At 38.1% G+C, this 27,391-nt stretch overlaps 1 protein-coding gene across 3 annotated transcripts in view; it reads right to left on the bottom strand.

Moving 5' to 3' along the window:
- Nucleotides 1-1,406: 1,406 nt before the first annotated feature.
- BLOC1S5 (biogenesis of lysosomal organelles complex 1 subunit 5) overlaps nt 1,407-27,391 on the bottom strand; it is a 34,906-nt gene continuing 8,921 nt past the window's right edge. The window contains exons 1-4 of one of the 3 annotated variants that reach the window (XM_074944903.1): nt 24,519-24,657; nt 23,185-23,314; nt 20,982-21,040; nt 1,411-4,692 (exon numbers count right to left, since the gene is read on the bottom strand). In XM_074944903.1, coding sequence (XP_074801004.1) covers nt 4,513-4,692; nt 20,982-21,040; nt 23,185-23,314; nt 24,519-24,521 — 372 coding nt within the window. In that variant the 5' untranslated portion in view covers nt 24,522-24,657 and the 3' untranslated portion in view covers nt 1,411-4,512. Of the gene's footprint in view, nt 4,693-20,981; nt 21,041-23,184; nt 23,315-24,518; nt 24,658-27,391 lie in introns of those variants that run through there. The other 2 variants (XM_074944902.1, XM_074944901.1) reach the window with 2 other exon arrangements.

The raw sequence follows: 27,391 nt of genomic DNA, 5'->3' as shown, positions 1-27,391 counted from the left end.
ACTGCTGAAAATAAAGGACAGCCCAGATGAATGGGAGCAAAAAATCTAAGCAGCTGCTACTGTACCTGGAAGTGCCTTAATGTAGGAAGGACTAATAGCACCAAATACAATATTTTATGCTTTTTCTTCTTTAAATAAATGATACTTTCCTTTTAAAAGGCATTTATTTAAAATGCTACTATGGTTAAAATAATTTTTTTCCAATGACTATTACAATTTTCTATAGCACATATATGGCAATGGGAGTGATGGGTTTCAAAAAGAACACAAATACCAAGCTTTTTCTCTACCACTCAACTCTAATGTTGAAATGCTTTTAAAAGATCACTTTTATGTTTTGATTAAATATTGTGTAGCATTGTATAGCAATCTGGTTTGTGCTAGTTCCAGTATGTGCTATCGCTATGGTATAATTAAAAGGGTCAGAGGCGTCCTCTGTCAAGAGTCCACTGCTTTAATTCAAGCCATTTCAGACAACTTGATCCACTGTTTATACGGTGGTGGCAGCGAAAAACGCACCTATGAGGCAGTTAGTGATGTCAGCCTCCACTTCGGAAACACATTTAGGCTAACTTTTATTTAAACAAAATCTACAATGGCACCAACTCTTCTTAGAATTTATCAGATGTATCATCATAGTAGCAAGAAGCACTTGTAGCACTACTGGTCCTCAAAAAAGAAGGCAAAATACTGCAGGTAAGAAGTATAGCTTTTTGGCTAGAATATCTGTAGTTTGGTCCAACACACGTCTCACTACTTACTGGTACAAAAGCTACCATATAGTTATTTTGGGATCCAATTATATATCATCCTCTAGCTTATCCATGTGAGCGTGCTAGTATGATTAAGGAACGTTTGCCTCTCTTTTTGAAAGCAGTCATACTCACATTGCCATCTACCGCCGAGTACCTGCAAATTTCAGAGTCCAGGGTGTGTAGAGAGCTAAAACACCCTTTTCAACTGGAGAATTAACTCCTCTGAATGAAATGAATCATGGGTGATAATGTTTTCACTTATTTTCTCCATTTTAATATAAGTTATTTGAGAGAGACAAAATTTGGTCAAGGAAATTTTTTTTAAAAATATATTTCATAAATAAAAGTCAGTGAAAATGTGATATTCCAACCACAAGTCATTGGATGGGGAGTTTCTCTTAAGAGGTATCATCTAGGGTTGGTATAGGTGGGAGCAGAATCTATGTGAGTCTCACTTCCTCTTCCCCCTGCTAAAAATAAAAGGTCTGCTTAAGCATCGAAGAGATTAGAGGCCCAGAACAGCTGAACAGAGGATTTTTAAATTTTATTTTTTAAACAAGGCGTTGATTAATATTACAAAAATAAAAAGTATCATGACTATTCTACTAATGGTCTAAGTAATACTTTTAAGCAGGCTATTAACACTGCAGAAGCAGTTTTTTCAACATCCTTCAAGTAGAAGTATTGCTTTCTTGCTGTGTAGGTGTCAAAACAGAAAGCTCATCTTAAAATTTAAGGACAATTCCAGTGAGTATAGGATATTCTATCCACTACTTCTAGTTACATAGAAGAATAAATCAATATTGTTTAGACTCCGACTACTAAATATAGAGAAGTGTTAACAATCAAGCAGAAAGCTACCACCTTAGTCTGATACAAAGCAGGACTGCAAACATCAGCTTCATCATTCAAATGTAGCAAAAGTCAAAGGCCTGATCCAACTCCCAGTAGAGTCCAGTGGAATTTTTTTTAAAACCAACTTTAATGGGAGTTTTATCAGTACTCAAAGTGATTTTGGAAAGTTTAATTCTTAAGAATTTAAACATTTTAAGCCAGGCTAAACATTTAATTTCTTTTATGTAGTTTACCACCCAACTTTGAAACTCCCTTCATATGCATTTTTCTTCAAATGAGTGAAACAGATATTTCAAATTCTATACTATCATTTTCCAATAGAGCCCCTGCTGAGAAATATCATTAGCCTCGTGATAAACCCACAGCCTCATTCACTAAACAAATACTGAAAGAGTGACAGGTAAATAAAATCATACATACATACATGATGCTCTTATTTAGCTATCTAAGCTATAACTAAGCACTACAGTTTTCCTTTAAGTTTTAGAACAAAGCATTTTTTCATCCACCTTGCTAAACCACTGTAAAGTCAAGTTGTATGTTCTGTTAATTTATTTCAAGAGCTACAGCACAATATATATTTAAAAAAAATAAGACTATTGAATAACTTAATAGTGATAAATATTTTTCTTGTAGTCTCCCAATGAAGTGGGCCAACAAACAGATTGATGTTCGTCGTATGTTAAAGATCAACTTTAAGCACTTTTCTTCGAAATATTTCCTAAATGCATAAATTCACAAAACGAGTATTGAGGGGGAATTTTCAAAACACAAAGTACCACTGGCTTTTGAAAATAGTTAACCTTAGGTATTATCATTCATTTAATCTATTTTAGGCTTTCTTGGCCAATGAAGTGCAGTCCCCTAGGCTTAAAATTCTTACTCTTGTGCAGATGTTCAGCATACACCAGTCTTGCAACATCTACATCATTTTTATCAGCCCTCAAGTGGGACATATCAGAGACACAGTAGGTTTATTTTTGTTCAAAACCAAGTGGATCTGATATTATGTATTATTTTATAGGAATAAGATACAAATCAAACTCACTCAGTACCAAATGAGACTTAAAGTACATTTGTCAAAAAGTTATTTTGGTTTTGAGAACATTCATTATTAAAACATTTTGTGGAAGACAGAGTGTTTTCAGTTTAATCCTTAAAATGAACAAATGCTATTGAGACTCTGGACCTTAAAGACAGGCAACAGTATCTTCTATTTTTCTGATGAAGCACGTAAATCGGGCTCTTAGTTACAGCATCCATTCATGAGTGGGTACTTAAGCTTAGAGATATTCCAGAAATCACCTTCCATTCAATAGAGGTTTTCGTTAGTAGGTTCTCCTCACTTTTTATATGTGGAATACTTTGGAACCATCTATGTTTTTTCCATCCACAACAGAATTAACAACATTCCACCATGCTTCAGTGTCAGCAAGTGCTCTTTTCAGTCCAGGTACCTGATGATGATTGATGAAGCTGTCAGGCTTACAGTAGCGGATAGAGCAGTTTGGCAGGAATTCAATGTTATTGAAAGAAATCTCAAATACTTATTCCATCTCCTTTGCTAACTTTAATCACATTATCAACATGCTGCCAAGAATGGAGCCTTGACACCAAGCCATAAATTTACACAGGCAACCATTGTCTGCATAGTGCAATTCCAACACAGATAATGAGCAAGTTCTGTTTATTTTTACCTGTTTTTATTTTATATTACATAGTACTTAAAATAATATTTGAAAGATCTTCCTGTCCCTCAGATTAGCTTGCATCAAGTTTCATTCTGTTATTGCATTTAATTTCACTTGGTTTATAAAAGGATAATTAAGCTAAGTTATTCAGTTATATTGCTATTACATGAAGATTTTAAATCAAAAGAAATGATCATGGTGATGACAGGAGCTTGCAAATACTCCTGTTAATCAGAACACAAATTAATACTGCAGGATGCTTCACTTTTAATGCCACTTACCTGCTTGCCACTCTGACAAAAACAAAGATCTTTCCTCAACTGTATTAAGTTTATCACAACAGATTTAGGTAATAAGTCCCAATAAGGTGGGCATTGCTCATCCTACTGAGTGCACCAATGGCAGGACAAATACTTAACGTAAATACTGTACCTGATAAAATGCTAATGGAAGGACGGATATACTTTTAAAAGTTACTTTTAGGTGGTTTGGGCAGGGATGGGGTGGAAAAGATTCTTAGGAGTGTAAAGCTACAAGAAAGCCATGAGCCAGTTACACAGAGAGAAAAAACATTGTTTCCTGTGCCCTCACAGCCACTCTTGTGGTGCCTATTTTAGAGGGCAATCAATATCTCAACTCGACTTCATAACAATGCAGCTGTAACTGTATCTGAGTAACACATTCTAGCCTTTCAGAATCCACTGTTTTGCAAGACATGCTGGTTTTCTCAAAATAACTGTTAATGAGTGTGTACACATCCTGATTTCAGCCAAGCATGGCTTGCATTTATAATACCTGCTCTCTATGGCAGGGCTGTGGCCTTATACAGAGATAATAAAAACTAAATTAAGCTTTCTTCCCCGCAGACAAGGCTGTCTTCACAAGCCAAGAAATTCTAGTTTGCAACTCCCTAAATTGATGTAGCCATGGTATAAAGGCAGAACTCCATTTCTAGACCTGCCTGTCCTACAAACTAAGATAGTAATAACACCAATCACCTTGAACAAAACAAGCTTGTAGAGGCACTTAAAGTTGGAGGTATGCAAAACCCTTCTTCTTAAATCAAACTTTTGTTATAGTTACAACAGGATGTGGGGGTTTTTTTTACCCCTATTTTGATTAGGCTTTCTGAAAGAACCTCAGTGTTGTTCTGATAAGTCTGAAGCAAAAGCGTACTGGCACAAAAAACCCCAACAACAATGAAAAAGGTCTTAAAAAGAAGAAAATTTAGCCAGGTCCTTCTCCATCTCAGCATATTGTTCTTTAAGGCGCTCCATAGCTTTTCTGTGCTCTTCATCCACTTCTGCTCGTTTGTTGTGTTGGTCTTTCATGAACATTTCCCAATGGGCTAGACGCTGCTTTTCACCAGCCATTAGCGTGTCAGTCTGAAGCTGAGAGGAGAAAGGGAAGTTATAGAAACTGTTTCTAGATGAAGACAGTGGGTTAATGCAGATTTGATGACCTTACAAAAGCAAAACATATTAAAGAGACCAGCTTTCATTCCAGCATCAGAAAGTAAAAGTTATATTCATCTAGTCACACTGCACAAATCAAAAGGAAAGTTGTAACCATGCAGCCTCATCACATAATTAAATGGCAACTTGCCTCTATTCTAGACTAGCCACAAAAAAAAAAAAAAAAAAAAAAAAAAATCAAACTCTAAAGCTAACACTTCCATTCGGCTACAATCCACGTAATTTCTGTTATCTGATATTGGAAGTACTATTCCTAACACTACTCCTGATCTTAGTATGGCCTATCCCACTTGCCCACATTTTGTTTTAAAAAAGCACTTTTGATCATAGGAATATGCTATTTATTGTTTGTAGTCTCCATCTGGGTTATGTACACTACAGATACCTAGAGTGGAAATGGACACAGTGTTTGTTACCTTGTTCATTTTGAAAGAAACTGGCTAGACCCTCAGACAGGGAAATTCATCATTTAAGCAAGAATTTTTGGCTATTTCAGGATGGCTTAGAGATTAGAAGGGGAATTGTTTAAATAAGCTCTAGCTCATTTTTTAAAAAACATCTTAGCCTAGTTCTTTCTGACCAGCCAGGGAGCTATGCCTGGCACAGCAAAGACAAAGAGGTGATTCTATGGTTTAACTATGCTTTCAAAATACATCTAGTCTGTGTTACAAAAGGCTGATATTGGAAAATATTGTGCCCACTATATTTCACATCTGTGAGAGAGAAATAAAGTACAATTTTAGGGAGTCAAATGTGTTCATTTAGTGTGTGTATTTGCACTGAGGATTCCTGACTTCCTGCACTGGAGCCTAAAGAGAGGTGGTTCTTCAAACATCACAAGGACAGGTGCAAAACGGTTGCCTCTTGTAATGGCTGAAATCCCATCACAACTATAAATATAGAGTGCCTCAAAATTTAGTGAAACAGACAAAGATGGGTAACAAAACAGTGTGTACTACTGTACATGTAGTATATGTCAGTCCACCTTTCATTGTGTTAGTTCTATTTTTCTGTTGGTCACACCTTACACATCAACCTCAGTATAAAAATTAGCGTTTTGTTAATTGAAACAAGAACATGTTTAAATATCTCAATGGATATTTTTAAACTAGTAACAAAACAAATGTCCAAAACACTATAATGGTAAGGTTCAATATTACCACCAGAAACAAGACTTGATGAAGGAGCCTCTAAGGCCAAAGGAAAAAAGACAGACCATCTTTGTAGTTCTTATTTTCATATTTTGACTTTTGGGAATTGGTAGATTGTGTTTCTCATTCAGCCAAGAAGTTTTCACTGTGCCTAATGGTTTTTATACATATTTATCATTGGTAATTTTTCCTCAAGCTTCCACATTACTCATTGTTTCTGGTAAATAGGATTCTGTTCACCCCCTTGTCTTGAAAGAAAGACAGTTCTAAAGAAAGGTGAACAGACATTAAAAGATGAGCTTTTACCCAATATTTTTAAGTAATAGTCTGACCTTCTAGTGTTTTATTCCAAGAACAGAGAAATCGCAATAACTCTGTACAGCTGTTTTTACATCGGTTCTGTTGATCTTTCATGGGTGACGGTACATCAGCATTTTCTAACCATCAGCTACTATTTTCTATATAGAGTAGTTCAGCAAAGGAGTAGTACAATTGTGCAAATTCATATATTCATCCAATATTTTAGCAAATTAAGATGGATTTACACTACATGATGTCTAGCTTGTTTTTATTCCTCCACATTATGTATTTAGCTTTTTCATGCAAAAATAAATCATGGTGTCAACATGCTAATTTTACCACATAGCACTCAAAGTACCGTTGCACTATCACTCATTGAAAAGTTCTGCATATCTTCTATACAAAACAGAGCAGCTGTTAAAAAAATACGTACCTACAGTCCCATCAGAGAGCTGGTATTTCTATACCTTTTCAATTTTTGAAGTGTTAATGAATTGTTTATGCAGTTATTAATAATGTATCTGAATGATTATAGAGTGCCTACCTGTAAGTAACCACAGTTCAGATTGGACTAGACTGCACCCCTGACAACATGGTTTGCAGGAAAACAGCAAGTATTACCATGTTCTGGAGTACCATTTCCATTCACGTATAAAGTAATTGAGCTGATAAAACCACTGGACACTTGGGGAGCATTAGATGTCTATTATATCTAAGGCTCCCCAAATGATTTAGGATACTAAAAATCACTGGTCAAAAGATTGCTTCCTTCCCCACCCTTTTTCCTTCTTCTCCAAAACAGTCTTTCTAGTTTGTCTTGGCCCAAAAGAAAGACATTGACAAAGTAATAGTAACAGCCAGGCTCTTTGGGTTCCTCAAAAATATGATCAAATAGGATTAAACAATTTAATGCTGAAAAACAACTACTATAATTTTTACCCTTTAAATAAATACAGGCAGTGTACTTATGAGAAAGTAAACGTATCTTAACAGAATTGTCCTAAGTTCCATAAAGTAATGATTTTATGCACAAAATAAAAATGAGTCTGAAGGGTTGTAAACTGATCTGTAATATAAATGGAGACTTGAAGATATGAAGATATGAATACTGTACATTTTAAAAATCAGAAAGCAAAAGATGACATTAAAACTAGCCTATGCCAGAGCAAACAAGCAGGAATGATCGGGTGACAGACAGTACACAGTAGTGTGTTCATTCTCTCCATCCATATAGTGATGTGGAAATTTCAACCCAAAAAAAGACTCAGTGGTTTGGGACACTGAGCCTTTCACTTCTAGATCACAGGTTCAAGCACTGGCCTAACTCAGTAAAACCCCTAAATCACTGCTATTTGATGGCTGTTGAGTGACCTGTATAAAATGAGTTTATGGTCTCAAGAGGACAGGTACCCATATGACAAAGAACACTGCCTTGGCATACCTTTGGCAGTCTCAGCAGGTAAAAATGGAAGGCCTGGACACGAAGAGTGAACTATCCTCTTTACGCTCTATTTGAAGGCCCAGGCACACAAGGTGGGGATGTATGCAGAAGCTTGCACTGCTCCCTCCTGTGAATGGAGGATTTGGGTCTCCAGGGCTGTCAGTCCTCTACATTTGAGACATGCTACAATTTAAAAAAAGTATATAGCCCATATTCTCTCCTACTGTCTCAGGGAGTTCCCTCCCCTGCAAATGTCTGCATTACCAAGACTCCCTCAGCCTTAATTCTAACATTTTATTCACTAAAAGAAAAAGGAGGACTTGTGGCACCTTAGAGACTAACAAATTTATTTGAGCATAAGCTTTTGTGAGCTACAGCTCACTTCATCGGATGCATTCAGTGGAAGAATCCAATGAAGTGAGCTGTAGCTCACGAAAGCTTATGCTCAAATAAATTTGTTAGTCTCTAAGGTGCCACAAGTCCTCCTTTTCTTTTTGCGAATACAGACTAACATGGCTGCTACTCTGAAGCCTGTCATTTTATTCACTGACACCCAAAATATCCCCATCAATGCACTTACAAAATGATATTCTAATTTACCCAACTGCTAGCTCTGTCATTAATACTCTCACTTCTGGCCAGGAAATTCAACATTATTCTCAACATAAGAACACAACAGGACTATGTAAATTACTAAGCCTTTACAGGAAGCTTCTTGTCTATGCAACGGGTCTTTAAGAATGACAGCATGAGCAATAAGCAGAAGGTTCTCTAGTACTTGACTTAATTTTGTTTGGTAAATTGATATTCACCTACGGTGAAAAATCCAAAGAACTGTACAACCTTAAGGTATACTATAAGTCACATACAGAAACTTGAAACTACTCTGTTCATATACCAACTGAAGCAACAAAAAAAATGATCATACAACAAGATGCCTTTTATCTCGCATATCGTGCAAAGATGCTGGGAGTTTATTCTCCCCTTAATGGTTTTATGGAAATTTTCCAGTCTTGGTAACTAACACTATGTTTCAAAAGAACCAGAAGGGAGAAAGCATCTTTCACTAAACACGATTTAGTCACTGCACAGATAACACACACTAGGAGGCTCCCTCAGTAAAATTCAGAAACAACATGATACATTCTATACTAACAACCTAGAGGGATTAGTACATGAGCTCCCTTTAGTACTGTACTACATGCAAAAAATATTAACTTGCAGATAAGGGTTATATTATTCCCTATATCATCTTTAAACAAAATACTTAAGTACATTACCATTAAAAACACCTAATCCCCAAAGGAGGGAAACAGCAAGTAAAGTAGTTTATTAAAATGTGAAAATCCACTTCAGACTTTCCAACAACATCCTTAAGTGACCAGAGAGATTTAAAAGCTTTTCGACACAGACATTATCAATCACAGACATTATCAATCATACACTATACTAGAGATATACACATGAATTTTCTTCAAAAATATACTGCCCCACACCCAAACCACCTCCAATTATCTGATCTACAAGGCATACTTGACAGGTTTCAGAGTAGCAGCCGCATTAGTCTGTATCCGCAAAAAGAAAATGAGGACTTGTGGCACCTTAGAGACTAACAAATTTATTTGCATCCAATGAAGTGAGCTGTAGCTCATGAAAGCTTATGCTCAAATAAATTTGTTAGTCTCTAAGGTGCCACAAGTACTCCTTTTCTTCTTAAGGTATACTTGAGTGGCTCTTAGAATAAATAGGTGAATTTTCACAAGTCACTGTTATTAGGTGATATCATGAATTCTAGGTACAACAAAACATTATACAATTCATCATTACCATATTTTAAGATTTAAGGCAAGTTATATTTTTGTGGCCATCAAAAATTTTTATTTTTGTGTTAATAGCCCAGCACAAGTCAGTTTTGTGCCTGGCCTGGCAAATTTTCATGACAATTTTGTAAGATTGTGGAAAAGTACAAAGTTATTTTCATCTTAAAGGAATGTTATTTCCAACTGAGATATTCTCTTCCTTGGGAACCTTCCATACCCCACACCTTCACTTTATATTTCTCACACCTCAAAGTCAAACCACTTGCAAGCCTAGGGCATAACCTTAATCATATGTATTAATTTATAAGCTAGACAAAGTACTAAACTCTTAGTGCTGACAATTAAGACTCCCTGTTGTGAAGCATTAGTTGATTTTCACATCATGCTGAGTAAGTGACACAGCACAAGCATTTTACAGTGCATATCATTAAAATGTGACTGATCACTCAAGATATGCAATAATCTCACTGACAAATACAGCCTCTCCTATTGCTAATGTAAGCTAAAAATTAAAAAAAAAAGTTTGAGCGTTTGTATACTAGAGTTTATTGACACAGGTATGATATCAGGCAGCCAAACTTTATGCCCAGAGGTTTAAATCACCTCAGGTTTCAGAGTAGCAGCCGTGTTAGTCTGTATTCGCAAAAAGAAAAAGAGTACTTGTGGCACCTTAGAGACTAACCAATTTATTTGAGCAGTTGTATGCATCCAATGAAGTGAGCTGTAGCTCACAAAAGCTTATGCTCAAATAAATTGGTTAGTCTCTAACGTGCCACAGGTACTCTTTTTCTATTTGTAAATCACCTCAGTTTGTTTATATGAGCACTTACTTGAGTTCTCTTATGAGTTAAAACAAGAACTGTGATGAACAAAAATGTTAGAAGTTTTAATGTTTCATTCTGCAATTGCTATAGGTTCTCAGAAATACCAGGAAGTCTGGCATTCAGGAAACGTTTACTAGCTCACTGTGCAACCTGAATACATCACCACTTCCCTGTTCTTCAGTCATGTCAGCTGGAAAACTAGTTAAGAAAAGATCTCACTGTAGAAAGGATAAAGACAGCTCAAGCGAACTATCCTTTGTCAAAACAATGAGGAGTCCTTGTGGCACCTTAGAGACTAACCAATTTATTTGGGCATATGCTTTCGTGGGTTAGAACCCACTTCATCCGATGCATGGAGTGGAAAAATATAGGAGCAGGTATAACTACGTGAAAAGATGTGAGTTGCCTTACCAAGTGTGAGGTCAGCCTAATGAGACAAATCAATTAACAGCAGGATACCAAGGGAGGAAAAATAACTTTTGAAGTGGTAATGAGAGTGGCCCATTTCAGACAGTTGACAAGAAGGTGTGAGTAACAGTAGGGGGAAATTAGTATTGGGGAAATTAGGTTTACGTTTTGTAATGACTCCCAGTCTTTATTCAGGCCTAATCTGATGGTGTCCAGTTTGCAAATTAATTCCAGTTCTGCAGGTTCACGTTGGAGTCTGTTTTTAAAGTTTTTTTTGTTGAAGAATTGCCACTTTTAGGTCTGTTATTGAGTGACCAGGGAGATTGAAGTGTTTTCCTACTGGTTTTTGAATGTTATGATTCCTGATGTCAGATTTGTGTCCATTTATTCTTTTGCGTAGAGACAGTCCGGTTTGGCCAATGTACATGGGAGAGGGGCATTGCTGGCACATGATGGCATATATCACATTGGTACATGTGTAGGCGAACAAGCCCCTGATGGTGTGGCTGATGTGATTAGGTCCTGTGATGGTGTCCCTCGAATAGATGGTGTCCTTTGTCAATGAATATTGTTACTTGTACGTAGATCCATGTGTTGAAGAAATACCCCACTGTTTGTGACCAGAAATAAATGGCCAACAAAGGAAAACTAGCCTAGTTTGTTTAAAATAAAGAAAACTACAATTAAAACAAGAATATACTACAGAGGATACAAGATGGTTACTTACCAGCATGACTGTAGTTCCTACCTGCACAGTTCCATGGTGTAGGAATATGTACACCCAAACATGCAATTTCAAAATTTTCCAACAGCAGTGTCCACTGGAGCTGGGTATCCATGTATTTATGTCTTTATGCTTCCTCATTTGAGGATATACCAGCATAGCACCAAATGCTACTCAGTTTCTTCCATTCACTAAAGAATCTATTGTAAAACTCTGAAATAGTGGGGAAGGAGGATGGGAATTGTGGACCCAGGCAGTCAATTTTCTTAAAGAACCAGTTAGTATGGTAAGTATCTATTTTTTCCTTCTTTGAAAATGTGTGCAAGTAGCAGCTTCCTAGACTACAATGAGGGGGGGTCTGAGGACTGCTTCAAAGAGATTATAAGTCTAACTCTCCCAAGTTGAGTCTACAAATCTAAATGCTAACTCCAGTGAGTAATGCTGTAAAATATGGATAGAATTCCAGGTAGCAGCTTTGCATATACCCTATATGTTGGAGACGTTTGAGACATGCAGTACAGACCACCTTGGACATGGAGGAATACATCCTCAGACCAGCTGGCATTAGCATCCCTGCTTACTCAGGTGTGGATGCAGAGTCTGATCCAATTTGACAGTCTTGGAGTGGAAGTTCACTGGCCCCTGGCGTAGTCTCCATGTGCTATACAGACTCTGGGTGACTTACTCAGATAAGAATTCAGAGTCTTCTTGACATTTAGACAACGCAACCTAGCGTTCCCACATGTAGCTGGGAAACAGGTGAAAGCAGAGGTTCACCACAAGCATGTTAACAGACTGATTTAAGTGGAAATCAAGAGTCACTTAAAAAAGGGAACTTCAGGTGAGAGAGAACATGGTATGTGGTAGGTCAACCATTAGCATCTGCATCTCATAAGCTCTTTGGACCAATGTGATTATCATTAAGAACAGTCTCTAGTAAGATATGGTACAGAGAGCAATCAAGCCACATGTCAAGGGGTGGGTTCTATTAGTTTGGCAAGCACATTTAAGTCCCAAGATAGCATTAGCTCCCAGACGGAAGACAACACATGAAGCAGGCATTTTAGGAATCCTGGCACTGTAACACATGAGAAAATACATTAATTCCTGAACTGAAGGATAAAAGGCTGAGATTGCAGCCAAGAAAACTCTTTACAGAGCTGAGGGAGAGAAATGATTGTCTGAGATGAAGGCAGTATGGAATAAAGAACACGAAAGACTGGTGAGGACCAGAACCTTTATCTTGCCCAGATGCAGAAATACTTCGTAGAGTAGAAATATCTTGTGGAAGATTTCTTGATGTCCAGCAGCTGACCAATACATCCAAACTAGACCAAAGATTACTAATTAACAAAAGCTGTCTCGCTCTTATAGTTGGTGCTGGATTCCACTTCCCTGCCAGTACCTACAGGAGGCAGAACAAAATTGAGGGGGTCTTTGGAAAGCAGGGGCTAGTCCCTCATCAACTGTCCAATCAGCTTTGATTCTAACCCCTACATCTACAGACAGGCTACACTGAGGATCTGTGGACCTAGCCCTGAAACAGAATACAAGATGCCCACCCAGTTAAGGACACATTTATGTGCTGAGTACTCCTGCTAATCAGCCTGTACTGTTAACATGGTGGTATAACCTGGATTTTATGGAAGGAAAGCTCATGTGCATCACAGTTCCAATGCTAATATTGACTGAAAAGTCTCTGCATTTTTTTTTTTTTTTTAAAGGAGTAACGTTAGCCTAGCAGTCTGGTGGCCAGGCATTTCGGGTCAGCAGGAGCTAGAACCGCTGTAAAGATAGCAATCTTAGATTCTTCATGTGCTGGAGTGCTTCACAGCACTCTTTCAACTAATCTGGTTTATATCTGTGGTAATCAACTCTTTGAAGTTTGTGGATGCCATAGGGCAGTGGTGCTCAAACTTTTCCAGTTGCACTCCTCCTACCCCCCTACAAGTAACAGAATCTGTCTGCGCCCCCCTCCATTACTGCACAGCCAAGATTCCTCAGCAGTGGAGCTTGGGCTGAGGGTGGAGCTGGGGGTGGAACGGGGGATGGGGGAGGAGCTGGGTCTAGAGGTAGAGCTGGGCGGGGGGCAGAGAGAGAGAGAGAGAGAATGAGGGCAGAGCTGGACTGGAGTCAGAGCGTTGTGCTCCTTCCCCAGCCCCTTGGGGGCTGGCCCAGGCTTGGAGGCAGAGCAGGACTGGGGTCTGAAAAGGGTTGAGGGAGGAGCAAGGCTGGGGGTGGAGCCGGTCTGGAAGTGTGGCGCTCCCTCCCTGACCCAATGGGGGCTGGCCTGGGCACCACCATGCGCTCCCCAAATGTTCCTCTGTGCTCCCCTGGGAGGGCGCACCCCACAGTTTTGGGACCTCTGGCTTAGGACAACTGGGGTACTGGAGTGGGAGCCTTACAATGTTAATTTGTAATTTCAGCAATGCCAGCAAGAAATATCCTGAATACTTTATTTCCAGAATTTTCAAATTTTATTTTTTTGACTCCCCTACAAAGCCAAAGTTAAATTTAGAACAGATTATAAATCTATCTAATGAGCCACAGAAGCAAAAAAAATATTTAACCCAAGCGTTTGATATTTTTCTGTCGATATTTAAATTCAAGTGACAACCAAACCAAAAGATCTTTATGGAATTCTGCACATGTGTAAATACACACTGCCCAAATGAGAACCAATGTTTTCCAAAGCTTATTCTTCCTGTCTTAAGGGATAATAAATATTTGAAGACTGGGAGATCTGGATGGAAATTCAGCTACCTCTGGACACAGCATAATAAAACAGAGCAGGCTTAACATGTAAATACTACAACCTTTGTGGGAAGCTGTGCTTCCACTGCCTATATATTCTGAAAGGAAAGGGAAATAAATTAAAAATGAAAATCTACTAGTGTTCTAAAATGTTAATATGAACATATACTATAAAAATACTGGCTTTATATAGGTAAAGTACCTGAAGATCTTAATATACAGCAGACTGATTTACTAAGCAGTGAAATTATTAGATTTAGTAGTTAATCACTATGGGTACTGGAGGGGAGGGGAAGTAAATGAGAAAGCAAATACATCATATTCTGTTGACACTTATATATATATTAGTTTGTCATTATTTCCCCAACTGAGGTGTGTAATGTTACTGTGTCATGTAGTTTCTGCAATATCTATATTCACCAGGTCAAGGAATTATATGTAGCATGGGAGGTTAGCTTTTTGGAAGTCACCCCTTTCTATAATAATGCAGGGAACTTCCACAGATAATTAGAATACTAGATATTAGATAATTAGTGGCATATTCCTAAGCATATAAAACTTAAGATATTGTTAACTTGAAGTTTCTTTACAATATCGGTACTCCAGCTGTGAAGCATCTATTATAAATAACAAAACTAAAACTAAAAATGCATCAAGCACTTTGAATAAATTAATATTCACGTACTAGGAGCTAGAAGGATTAGACTTTCTGTAATCTTCAAAAAAATGTCAGCACATCTAGAAAATTCCTTCTGACTTCCTAAATTCAAAGCCTTTACGACTGCAAAGTTATAAATGATGCATACATTTTTAAAGTGCAGTTATAGTAATAAAAGTGACTATGAAAACAGCACCTTTTCTCCTCAGATTTGTTCCTTATAACAACTATTTACTTTTCTATAAGCTTTTACTACTTTTTATTTCTGTTAGCATTGTGGAACCAATGCAGCTATTGGAACGTGAGTGTGATTATATTCTTGCCCAGACACAACCAGCAGAATAAACTCCCCTCCCCGCCCCCAGGAGAGTGGGGGTATTTTTAGAGAAAAGTTTTAAAAACTTCCAATTGCAGATTCTGGACTGCAGATAATGATGAATAAACCAGAAATAACCAACTTGATTTTCAAATCTCACCATAAGTTTATAGGGCTTCCAGTCAGAAAAGACATTTTAACTTGTAAACTGACAACGTTTGACATGGGATAAGAGACACAAAGAATAAACTCACTGTAATGTGTTTTTACAGAGTAGCTTTTCAAAGTATAATCTAATTTTAACTCTTCACTTCTGTACTGTCATTTGTGCAATCCTAATTCAACATGAGACTGCCTGTACAGAAAGTCTTTCACTGTATAGAAAAAACTTTTTGAAAGTTCTATAATTTAAATCCTTAGTTCCCAAAATGCAAGTTAAAATAGAGCGCTTGCCAATTTTTAATGCACATTCTAGTTTTCCAAAAAAGCAAATAAGTCAGACCTAAGTAAATATAAGACAGCACTACCTACTAATCGCAATCCAACGATCAAAGAATCCACACACAAGAAGCCCCATGATTTTCTTTACAGATATTATTTGGCCACAGTATAATGCATCTTCATATATGTAATAAGTTGCATCCTGACCGAAATTGTTGTGTGTTGACATCTTAGACACAAGGATACAATACTACATGACATGCCAATGCCTCCTGTGGCAAATTGCTGGTACGATTATGATGGGTCCCGCGCTTCCTCTTCTTGAAGAGGGAGGGGGGGTTCAGGGCGCAGTTTTCTGCCCCTGAACTAGGGTATCTACTGTCCCACTAGTAACCCAGAGAAGGGTAGTGGAGAGGGAGGGACCCGGGCCCACCCGCTACTTCGGGTCCCAGCCCAGGGGCCCTAGGGATAGTGGTAAACCACTTGAACTAGTGCTTCCTTCCTTTGGGCTACTTCCCGCTCCTGCTCTTCAGCTTGTGGGGCTTCCTGCCCTCTCTCTCTGCACAAGTCAGGTGTCTCTTTACCTAGGGTCTTGGTCTTCTAGCCAGCCACGGCACTTCTCCAAACTCTCCTCTACTTCAACTCCTTCAAACTGCTCTCTGAAGCAGGGGGGTTTTATCAGGTGACTAGCTTCAGGTGCTCTAATTGGCTTCAGGTGCTTTTAATTAATCTATAAAAACCTTTCTTCCCTATACAGGGAATAAGGCTTCTCCTCAACCTGGGACTTACATATCTCTCCTATATCACTCTCCTGCTGCCTTCTGGCCATGCTGTATCACACTCCCTATCTGTGGAAGAACTGAAGTGCAAGTTCACATATGCACATACAACTACACCTAATCAGAACAGAAGTCTTAAATAATTCATAGTATTGTACAATTCTACTAGGATATGTAGCCAGGAATCATTAGGCAAAGTCATATTTTAACTCCTTGGTTAGCTATAAGTAAGAATCTGAGTCTTAAGTATTAGACAAGCCAAAAATTTCCTGCTGTTCAAATAGGTCCACAGCATTTCATGGCAATGCGGTACTGGCAAAAATATAAAAAAATTGAAAAAAGCCATTTAAAAAGAAAACATTAAAAATAAAACATTTTATATACATTCTGTGACATCACACTGCAGAAAAATTAATGACACTCATGGGAAGAATACAATATAGATGTATTTAGTTTACACACAGATTGAAGAAGAAAGAATTTTCAAGTCCAATTTTTTTAAAATAAAATCATCCTCAACTGTCTTTTAAATGTTCCAAAACAGTTGGATTAGCACCATTTGCAGTTTCTAAGAGACAGTGGCAGGAAAGAGACGACATTTAAAAATAGAAAGCCATGTTATTACCTTTGTTAAATTCTGAACCTGAAGTGAATTAAGCCACACCAATGCAACTATATTGGCACGTGAAAAAGATATTCCATAAGCAAAGCTACATTAAGAGCGTGGGAAGGTTGCACTGTTAGAAACTCAGAAGTCAAGATAGATCAGAGCTAAGGTTATATATGCAACTCCACTACGCCTCCTTGTACATACACGATATTACGGGTTTTAAGATGATCGGGTACCATAGTGACAGGTATGGCATAATAATCCAATAAAAAAAAATTTAAAAATAATAATAAAGAGGAATATATAAATCATATTCTAAAAGTTTGCAATGAATGGGATAACGGAGATTGTGTCTATATCTCTTTTCCATATAAAATAAATACTTTAAAAACATTAAGTTTGTAAAGCCAAGCACTCAGAAGACAAGAAATTCTAGAATTAAGATTGCCTGTTCCTGATGCAGGGTTGCATAGTCAATGAGGCTGTTTGCAGGACCCTTGCCTGATTCTTAGTTTTATTTTATTAAAATAACTTGAAAAACCTCAGAATTTCTATTGTGTGCAATCATAATAGCCCTCACATATTCATCATCAGGGTTCAGAGGACTTCAAGACCAACACCACAGACCTCTATCCACTTAAACTAAAGGAGTAACTTCTCTGACAGCAGTAATAGGTTGTTATCTTCAATGTGGACCACCCATTAGAGAAGAAAGTGATACTTTAATAGATTTTAAGGCCAGAAGGGACCATCATCTAGTCTGACCTCTTGCATAATACAGGCCATAGAATTTCACCCAGGTTGAACACGTTCTACTATGCTGTGCAAATGGCAATTTCTCCTGGCTGTTAATTAATTTGGCAGAATCTGGACTGATTTTCACAGGGACAGCAAAAGGCACTATCCCCCTATGAAATTTCAAGTTTTTGCTCTACATTGCAAAAAACACTTAATTATTAAAAATTCTGAATCCTTCCAGCACTATCAAATGTTGCTTAGTGGACAAACAGGGCTCTGCCATTTCTGTCTATCTTGACTCGCTCTTTGCATGTCCTCTGTCATTCAGTCCCATAAGGTTCCCTATGAGTGGTGTTTGGAGGCATTCCTTTGGTCAACCCCTTCTGCATAATCTTCCAGCTGTCCAATAGCACACATGACATGGTAAAAAAGAAGGAGGAGTCCTTGTGGCACCTTAGAGACTAACACATTTATTTAGGCATAAGCTTTTGTGGGCTAGAACCCACTTCATCGGATGCATGGAGTGAAAATACAGGAGCAGGTATAAATACATGAAAGGATGGGGGGTTGCTTTATCAAGTGTGAGGTCAGTCTAACGAGATAAATCAATTAACAGCAAGATACCAAGGGAGGAAAAATAACTTCTGAAGTGGTAAGAGAGTGGCCCATGCTGTTACTCACACCTTCTTGTCAACTGTCTGTAATGGGCCACTCTCTTACCACTTCAAAAGTTATTTTTGAAGATTTGAAGAGTTGAAGATTCAGTTTGTTCTTTAAGTTGTAGATTTTTGATGACCAAATCTTGTTTAAACTGTTGAACACAGCTTCCACCATGCCAATTTGTGATGTTATTTCCTTGTGGGCATTGCCACTGACTTGCATTTTACTATCAAGGTATGCAAATTGACTCACTTCTTGTATTCCTTTGCCTCTTAAATCAAATACTTGAGTTGGGGGTTGCTGGGTTTCTCAGATTTACTTTTCATAAGGAAGTATTAAACCTGTCTTTTTTGTGATGCTGGACAGTCTTCCAGTCTTTACTTGCATATTGACTGAACTGTCATTGAAAGCTAGGTCAGTAGCAAAATCGAGATCTTCTAGTGTACTATTGAGACATGTGATACCTGTTCTGAATGTGTTACGTTTTCTCATAATGAAGTCAATGGCTATGCCAAAAAAACAAAACCCAAAAACCCCCACCACATGAAAAACTCAAAACCAAAAACAAACCAAAAACCCCACACTTTGGCAAAGATACCCATTATCCCCTAACCTCGCTCTTCGAAACAGTTGAGCTATTTTCGTTGAAACTATTAAAAAGATTCAAACTTAGGCAGAGACCAAACATGGAAAATTTCACCCCAATGTTTAAAATTAAAAGCAATTGAAAATGGGGATTTATACTTGGAAATGTTAGGTAACTTTATCTACAGACACTGCTCCGCCTCATACAGAAAATTTTTTTAGAAAGAAAAAAGAACACATGCAATACACAGGCATGTTCTCAAAACTTTTTAATGGATATTTTTATGGTTTCCTACCTATCCTCAAAGATAGAAAGAAAAAAAAAATATTCCACAACCTGGAACTATATGACTAGACCACTCAGTGGTGGATGAGAGCCCATAGAGTGCTACCTCATTCAATGGACACCTTTGGAGACACACAAAAAATTGCTCTACACCTAAATTAACCAGATATGTATGCACAGTACAAGCACTCTTTCATTTAGAAGTTTCATAATAGTAGCTAAGTGGAATTGTACAAGTGGAGAGAGTGTTTTCAAACTCTAATACCACAAACACAAGATCAGTTTTCATTGGAACACTCAAAGTGCACTTCCCTCCTCAATGAGAAGTATTTCCCCAACTACTTTCAAGTTGCTAACACCAGCCATTTTGACATTAGCGTGATAGAAAAAAAGCCAAAACAGTTTGTTTGGTTTTAAAAACAAACAAACTAACAAAAAAACATGCAATAAGGGAAAGCATTTTGTCCCATTCTCCTCTCTCTCTCTCTCTAAAGTGGCTGAATCATTTCATTCAAATTAAATGAAATAAATAAAAATCACCCTCCCTGATAGTGACCAGACTTGGGAAGTTTCAACCCAGGAAGTTAAAGTTTTACCACACCTTAAAAGAAACATGCACACAACCTTAACTGTAGCTGTGATTAGTGCTCCACCTATAAACTTGATACTTGAGTGGGAAGATATAGTAATATGAACATTCTGAAACAGAGCAAGCCACCTTTTTCAATTTCACTTCAGAAAGAATAGCAGAACTACAAGAGGCAGTAGGGTTCATCTAGTTTCCTATCTACATTTGAGTGTTAGGTACAATGAATCTAAATGTTGGCAGGGCCCATGACATGATACTATTCACACAGTGCCAGTACTCTACTGCAGTAGATTAGCCATCTCTGCTGATCATGAAAAGCATGACATATTGCAAGGACAATTCTGAACACCTGCCGATACACATAACTGCACGTCTTAGTTCATGTGACTAGGCCAGAATGGCAGCTCTGGCATTTTCTGCATCTCCACATAATTATGAAGTACCATTTTGAAATACAATCATGAAAGGTGAAATGGAAAAATGCAGAAGTACCATAGGAAACTAATTTGTTGTACAATTTTCCAAATTTGAGGTTTAGAGTAGATGTAATTCAAACAAGCAACGTGCGGCCCATTGAGGGATTCCAATGATTCACATATTCCTATAATATGGCCTTTCATTAAGTAACCAGTGCACAAGCATGAAATGCTTCCTTTTCAACAAGCAATAACATACTCAATGTTTTCAGCTAACCAGGAAAGCTTTACATTTCCATTCTGGTAGATTCGTGAGTGTTTTTTGTTCCACAGAAAATAACGTTTTTTGGTTTTTTTTAAATTTCTCCCATATGTGACAAATACCACACTCCGAGCAAAGAGGAGGAAAATACTGAAAAGGAAATTTTTAAGACATTTCCATACATTTGGAGAGTGAGGGAGGAGCTGGTGATTCTATTAAGTCTTTTGCTCCTATAACACAGACTGCTGGCTGCTTTACTCAGCTCCTTCTTATATCTGCAGAAGTCATTCCAAAGGAAGTTGCATTTTTAGCAAATGACAGTTAAAATGTGTTCCTAAATCATGTTTTACTGAAGAATTTTTAGGTAGCAAGCAGATTTGCTGTGGATGAGTTTGAGAGTCTTATATTTAGGTTACAGTATAAATCCACCCATCTGTCTTTACCTTTCTTTCTTCCTGCTCCCTCTGCTGGAGTCTGAGGATCCTATGGTTGGCCGCTTGCACTGAAACGAACAAATTGCAGTCTATTAATCAGCTACCCTAGCTCAAAGAGAAGCCTGACTGAGAGAGGCTTAAAATCCATGAGGCTACTGGGAGACTATCACTGTACACAGAAAGACTGTGGGTTTTGCCCACTGGGATCACTTACCTTTGCATTGAAAAGTTTTGCCAGTATTTGTAGGAAGCACTCTACAATGCTAACTATGTGGACATAGAGCACTAAGTTGCACCCTTGTGCTTTCCAGAAACCAGACAGGAAAGGCAGCCAAGTCCTCCTGTACCCATACTCCATAATATTGCTGACAAGTTACTGTGCACTACTCAGCACCACAGAAAAGATCTAAAAGTCTTGTAAACCAATAACTAGAACTTGATGGGGTGAACAATAAGTTTTGGTTGTTTCTTTGTTACTTATTTTTTTCCAAATATAATTGATGTAGTAAAAGACTATACAAGGAGAACATTTTTAAATTGGAGCTTGTCTCCTCTACATTGTGATTCTAGCTCTATGAAAATGTGTTAGCAACAGTGGTAACTGTATTTTTAGCCAGTTTCAGACTTGTTTGACATCATATTCTATACATGCTGTGCACAATGGAACAGACTCATTTTTCCCCTCAACGGGTGTCTTGCATTCAAGAACACAGAACTTAGTTTCCTGTAGTATTTATATCAGTCACTCATTTATTCTTATAATCATTAAAGCAACAATACTGCCATATAGCGGAATAGATTGTACAGCTAAGCACTCAAAAGTCAGGTAATTGCCATTTCAAGGTTGCTATGCCCCCTAGTGTGTATATATTTGGATACAGGCTTTACTTACATGACTGCATTCTTTGAGGAGGAGGAGTATGCAAAGTCTAAATATTTTTCTACAATCTTTACTACACATGTGTAGTATCTCCTTCTGTGTACTACTCAATGTATGCCAGAGACCGTGCTTATACATATTACAAGTTGATTATAACAAAGTGAAATATTATTGACATATATAAACTACTTAATTTTACAGCTAGATTGAATTTTGTAGTTAATTACCTAATCCCACTTTGTGTCTAAGAAAGGCTGTGCTGCTGGCTAAAATGAAAGTATAAAATACAATGGCACTGACAAAGCTAGAAAAATACAGACCTTAGAAGAGAGCATATTTCATAAAGTGTACGCCATAAAAGATATAATTGGATGGTTATAACGATCAAACTAGCACTGTATCCATATACAAGAATGATCTTCTGTCATAATTAGATGACTAGAGAGAGAGAGAGAGCGCGAGCGCACGCACATCTGTATGCAACTTAAACAAGTTCCAAACAGAAAGTGCATTTTTGCTCTATTTTGGCCCTATCCAATTCCTGTTAATGTTACTTTAAAGCCCTTCCATTGACTTCAGTGGGAGTTTTCAGACCTTAAAAATGCAGCCAAACTTACTGTACAAATGGGAGACACTGTAGCTTTGGTAGATAGAATACTGGAGGACTGTCCTGGGTTCAATTCCAGGGTCTAACATTATCCTGTGGGGTTACCATGGGAAAGTCACTTCACCTCTCTGAACCTCCATTTCTCAATCTTTAAAATGGAGATAATGATCTCCTTTGTAAAAGCACACCTTGAGATCTATGGATGAAAAGTGCTCTAAGAGTTTTTTTTGTTTGTTTTTTTAAATAGCCATACACACACAGTGCTGTTTTACAAAGGAGATCATTATCTCAAATTTTAAAGACTGAAAAAATGAGCCACAAAAAAGTGAAGTGACTTCCTATGATCATCCCACAGGATGTCAGAGCCTGGAATTGAACTCACAGCACTGAAGTTCCAGTCCAGTGTTCTAGCTACCAGGCAACACTGCCTCCCATTTACATAGTAAGTTGGGCTGCACCTTTAGGATCTGAAAACTCCCACTTAAATCAACAGAAAGGCTATAAAGTAACATTAACAGGAATTTGATAAGGTCAAAGTAGAGCAGAAATACATATTCTGTCAGCCTTTTTTAAAGTTGCACAGAGTTGAGAATTAAACATTTGGATGTATAAGACTTATTAGACGATAGCAATTTTAGCAAGGATCATATTTTGAGTCCAAATTATTTGAAATTATTCCTTTAAAAATACTGCATCACAAAAAAAACCAATAGCTTCTTGCTTACATCTCTTCAACACTTCATTCAGATCGTCATGCATCACCTGCTCACATTTAGGGAGAGTTTGGTCATTTGTCTCGTAGATCATGGTGTTTAGGTTTTCAAGAACTCTCACTTCTCGGAGGCCACGTTTTTCCTGTTAGGAAAGTGAAAAAAGAAAGTTCTTCATGTGTTACATATGTTTTCATTAGCTGATACTGTACTCATACCCATCTGTAATTATTTAGCTCTAATGGGGCTTTTTAAGGTTTGTAACAACATATCACACTGTTCTTAAATAGCTATAATATGTCTCAAACATTTTATCTACTGGGAGTAAACAACAGCTGGAGACCACACTAGCTTAACAAACAGGAATCAAATGGATAATTAAGGGGCAATCATGGGTTAATATGAAAATCCATTTTGTAGGTATAATGTGGTTCCCAGGTTAATAAACTATTAAGTTGAACACAGTTCATCCCAGTGAATGGAAGAGATCACTGCCACTTAAAACATCACATCTGCTTATTTACCACTGTTATATTACAGATGAAACAAGCTTTATTAACAAACATGAAAGTCCCCTTCTTTCTTGTGCAATGTAGCAACACTGCTGTTCTCTGTGAAAAACGTTGAAGTTATTTATAACATAACATATGATGGATTGAGAAAACAGAGTAATTTAGATATCTGAGATTTATAATAAGGGTTGGGAATGACAAGATAAGGGCACGAGAACTGAAATCATCATACTCTTATGGATTTGATTAATAAAAGATTACAGACCAATTAAATGATAATAGTTCTACCTTTTGATAGCTTTCACTTTTACTATAGCAATATGATAATACTGGCAGCATACATGAACTGACAAAGATCCAGGGCCAAAATCAAGGCAAATAAGATTTTTACATGGAAGTATAGTGATGAAATCAAAACTAAAGGATAACGTAATGCTAATAACTAAACAGGTAGCATCCCTTCTGAACTCATTGCTGATCAGCAAACCCAGTGCTAGTGGCATTTTACTAGAGGAGCTGCCTAGGCTCTACTGCTTAGGCTTTTTAAAATAAAGCTTCCGGAAACAAAGCATCCTATCACCTTGTGTTTCCAATGGCATTTTGCTCTTTTTAATTATGCTTGATCTGCAACACAGGACTATCCCAAGAAATCAAAAATACATAAAGTTATCCTGGATTTTGTTCTGGGTTGGTCTTTACATTTTGGCAGGTAGAGCTGCAAGTAACCATTCCTGTATTGTAATTTGCCAATCGCCAGCCTATACAATAACGTATAATACAGTAACTAATAATACTCTTACATAATACTTCATAAATGTGGTCAAGCATCATTATTACCATTTTAAAGATGGGGAAGCAGAAATGCAGACAAGTTACATGACTTGCTTTAAGAGTCACAAATAGAAACCAGCAAAGAGTCCCGTGGCACCTTATAGACTAACAGACGTATTGGAGCATAAGCTTTCGTGGGTGAATACCCATTTCGTCAGGTGCATGTAGTGGAAATTTCCAGAGGCAGGTATAAATATGCAAGCAAGTAGCAGGCTAGGGATAACGAGGTTAGCTCAATCAGGGAGGATGAGGCCCTTTTCTAGCAGTAGAGGTGTGAACACCAAGAGAGGAGAAACTGATTTTGTAGATGGCTAGCCATTCACAGTCTTTGCTTAATCCTGAGCTGATGGTGTCAAATTTGCAAATGAACGGAAGCTCAGCAGTTTCTCTTTGAAGTCTGGTCCTGAAGTTTTTTTGCTGCAGGATGGCTACCTTTAAATCTGCTATTGTGCGTCCAGGGAGATTGAAGTGTTCTCCTACACGTTTTTGTATATTGCCATTCCTAATATCTGATTTGTGTCCATTTATCCTTTTACATAGGGACTGTCCAGTTTGGCCGATGTACATAGCAGAGGGGCATTGCTGGCACATGATGGCGTATTACATTGGTGGACATGCAGGTGAATGAACCGGTGATGGTGTGGCTGATCTGATTAGGTCCTGTGATGGTGTCGCTGGTGTACATATGTGGGCAGAGCTGGCATCGAGGTTTGTTGCATCGATTGGTTCCTGAGTTAGAGTTACTATGGTGCGGTGTGTTGTTGGTGGTGAAAATATGCTTCAGGTTGGCGGGTTGTCTGTGGGCAAGGACTGGCCTGCCTCCCAAGGCCTGTGAAAGTGAGTGATCATTGTCCAGGATGGGTTGTAGATCACTGATGATGCGTTGGAGAGGTTTTAGCTGAGGACTGTATGCGATGGCCAGTGGAGTTCTGTTGGTTTCTTTCTTGGGCTTGTCTCACAGCAGGAGGTTTCTGGGTACACGTCTGGCTCTGTTGATCTATTTCCTTATTTCCTCATGTGAGTATCATAGTTTTGAGAATGCTTGGTGAAGATCTTGTAGGTGTTGGTCTGTCTGAGGGGTTGGAGCAAATGCGGGTGTACCTCAGCGCTTGGCTGTAGACAATGGATCGTATGGTGTGTCTGGGATGGAAGCTGGAGGCATGAAGATAGGCATAGCGGTCGGTGGGTTTTCGGTATAGGGTGGTGTTAACGTGACCATCACTTATTTGCACTGTGGTATCTAGGAAGTGGACCTCCCATGTAGACTGATCCAGGCTGAGGTTGATGGTGGGTTGGAAGCTGTTGAAATCTTGGTGGAATTCTTCCAGGGTTTCCTTCCCATGGGTCCAGATGATGAAGATGTCATCAATGCAGCGTAGGCGGAGAAGGGGCGTGAGTGGACGATTGCTGAGGAAGCGTTGTTCCAGGTCAGCCATAAAATGTTGGCATATTGTGGGGCCATGCAGGTGCCCATAGCGGTGCCACTGGTCTGGAGGTAAATATTGTCACCAAATTTGAAGTAATTGTGCTTGAGGATAAAGTCACATAGTTCAGCAACCAGTTGTGCTGTGGCATCATCAGGTATACTGTTCCTGACAGCTTGTATTCCATCTGTGTGTAGAATAGAATAGAAACCAGATTTCCTAATCTTTAGTCCAATATTCAATAGATTACAATCCCTCCAAATATGAAGCTCTTATCAGTGAGGGATGTTAGTGTTCTCACCAAAGGTCACTATTTAATGTATGCTAGTTTATCACTTAAAGAAAACACCCCTCACACCTGAAGCACTAGACCACTCCGCAAACTAGAGATAAGAGTCAGCTTTTGAGGAGAAACTCTAAACTAAGGCCATGTTTACACTAGTGAATTTACAGCGGCACAGCTGTAGCAATGCAGCTGCGCAGTTGTAAACTCACTCATGTAGCCGCTCTATGCTGATGAGAGAGAGCTCTCCCGTTGACATACTTAAACTACCTCAACGAGCAGCAGTAGCTATGTCAGCGGAAAAGCATCTCCTACCGATACAGCACGGTCCACACCGGTGCTTATGCTGGCAAAATTTAGGTCACTCAGGGGTATGGTTTTTTTACACCTGAGCGACATAACTTATACCAACAAAAGAGCTAGTGTAGACATAGCCTACGTCCAAGCCTTTCTGCTTTAAGTAAAAGTGAAAGTGTAAACTATCCTTTGCTTTGATAAAAGAAAGGGTGGTTCTTACTAGAAGGATAAGAATGATGGAAAATCAGCTTTCCAGCAAGAATTTAAGGATACTTGAAATTAGCACAATTAAACCTTAGATGTAATCTGACAGCTATGTTAATTTACTCTGCTTCTGACCAAACCCTAAAGCTGGAAAGTCCACCCTATCCTTGTAGTCCCTAACTTAAATTGAAGTGATAAATCCTCTGAAGAGCTACACAGGACATTTATGTATTAGACACAACAGTTATTAGTTAACTTTGGTGAAAAGCAATTTTAAAATGTGTGTATGGAGCAAAGTGGGCTTCTCCTGGCAGGAAAAATGGATATACATTTCTAGATTTATCTGGTCAAACTAGCATGGAGACAAATTAAATCCACTTAAAATGTAACTAAAAAATGGCACCTTGTTTTTCCCATCAGATCTGCATCCTGCGTGTTTAGATTTATAGCTACTTTTTCTATTAGAATTTAAGAGTATAAAAGTTAAAGGGCATACCACCTCTGTGATGCTGGCAGACCAGGTGCCAGCTCATGCCAAGGCCCCTCAACTTCACTGAACATTGACAAAGGCATAGCTGGAAACCAGTCTCCCTCGCATTTGTTTTAGTATTCTAAAATAGATATTGGAGTTATAAGAACATGTTTAGACTTTATGAAATGCTTGTAGGATG

The sequence above is a fragment of the Natator depressus genome, chromosome 2, assembly GCF_965152275.1.
Source record: "Natator depressus isolate rNatDep1 chromosome 2, rNatDep2.hap1, whole genome shotgun sequence".
NCBI classification, from domain to species: Eukaryota; Metazoa; Chordata; order Testudines; family Cheloniidae; genus Natator; species Natator depressus.
Note: the sequence above shows the minus strand (reverse complement) of the source record. Positions and strands in the feature narration are given on the sequence as shown.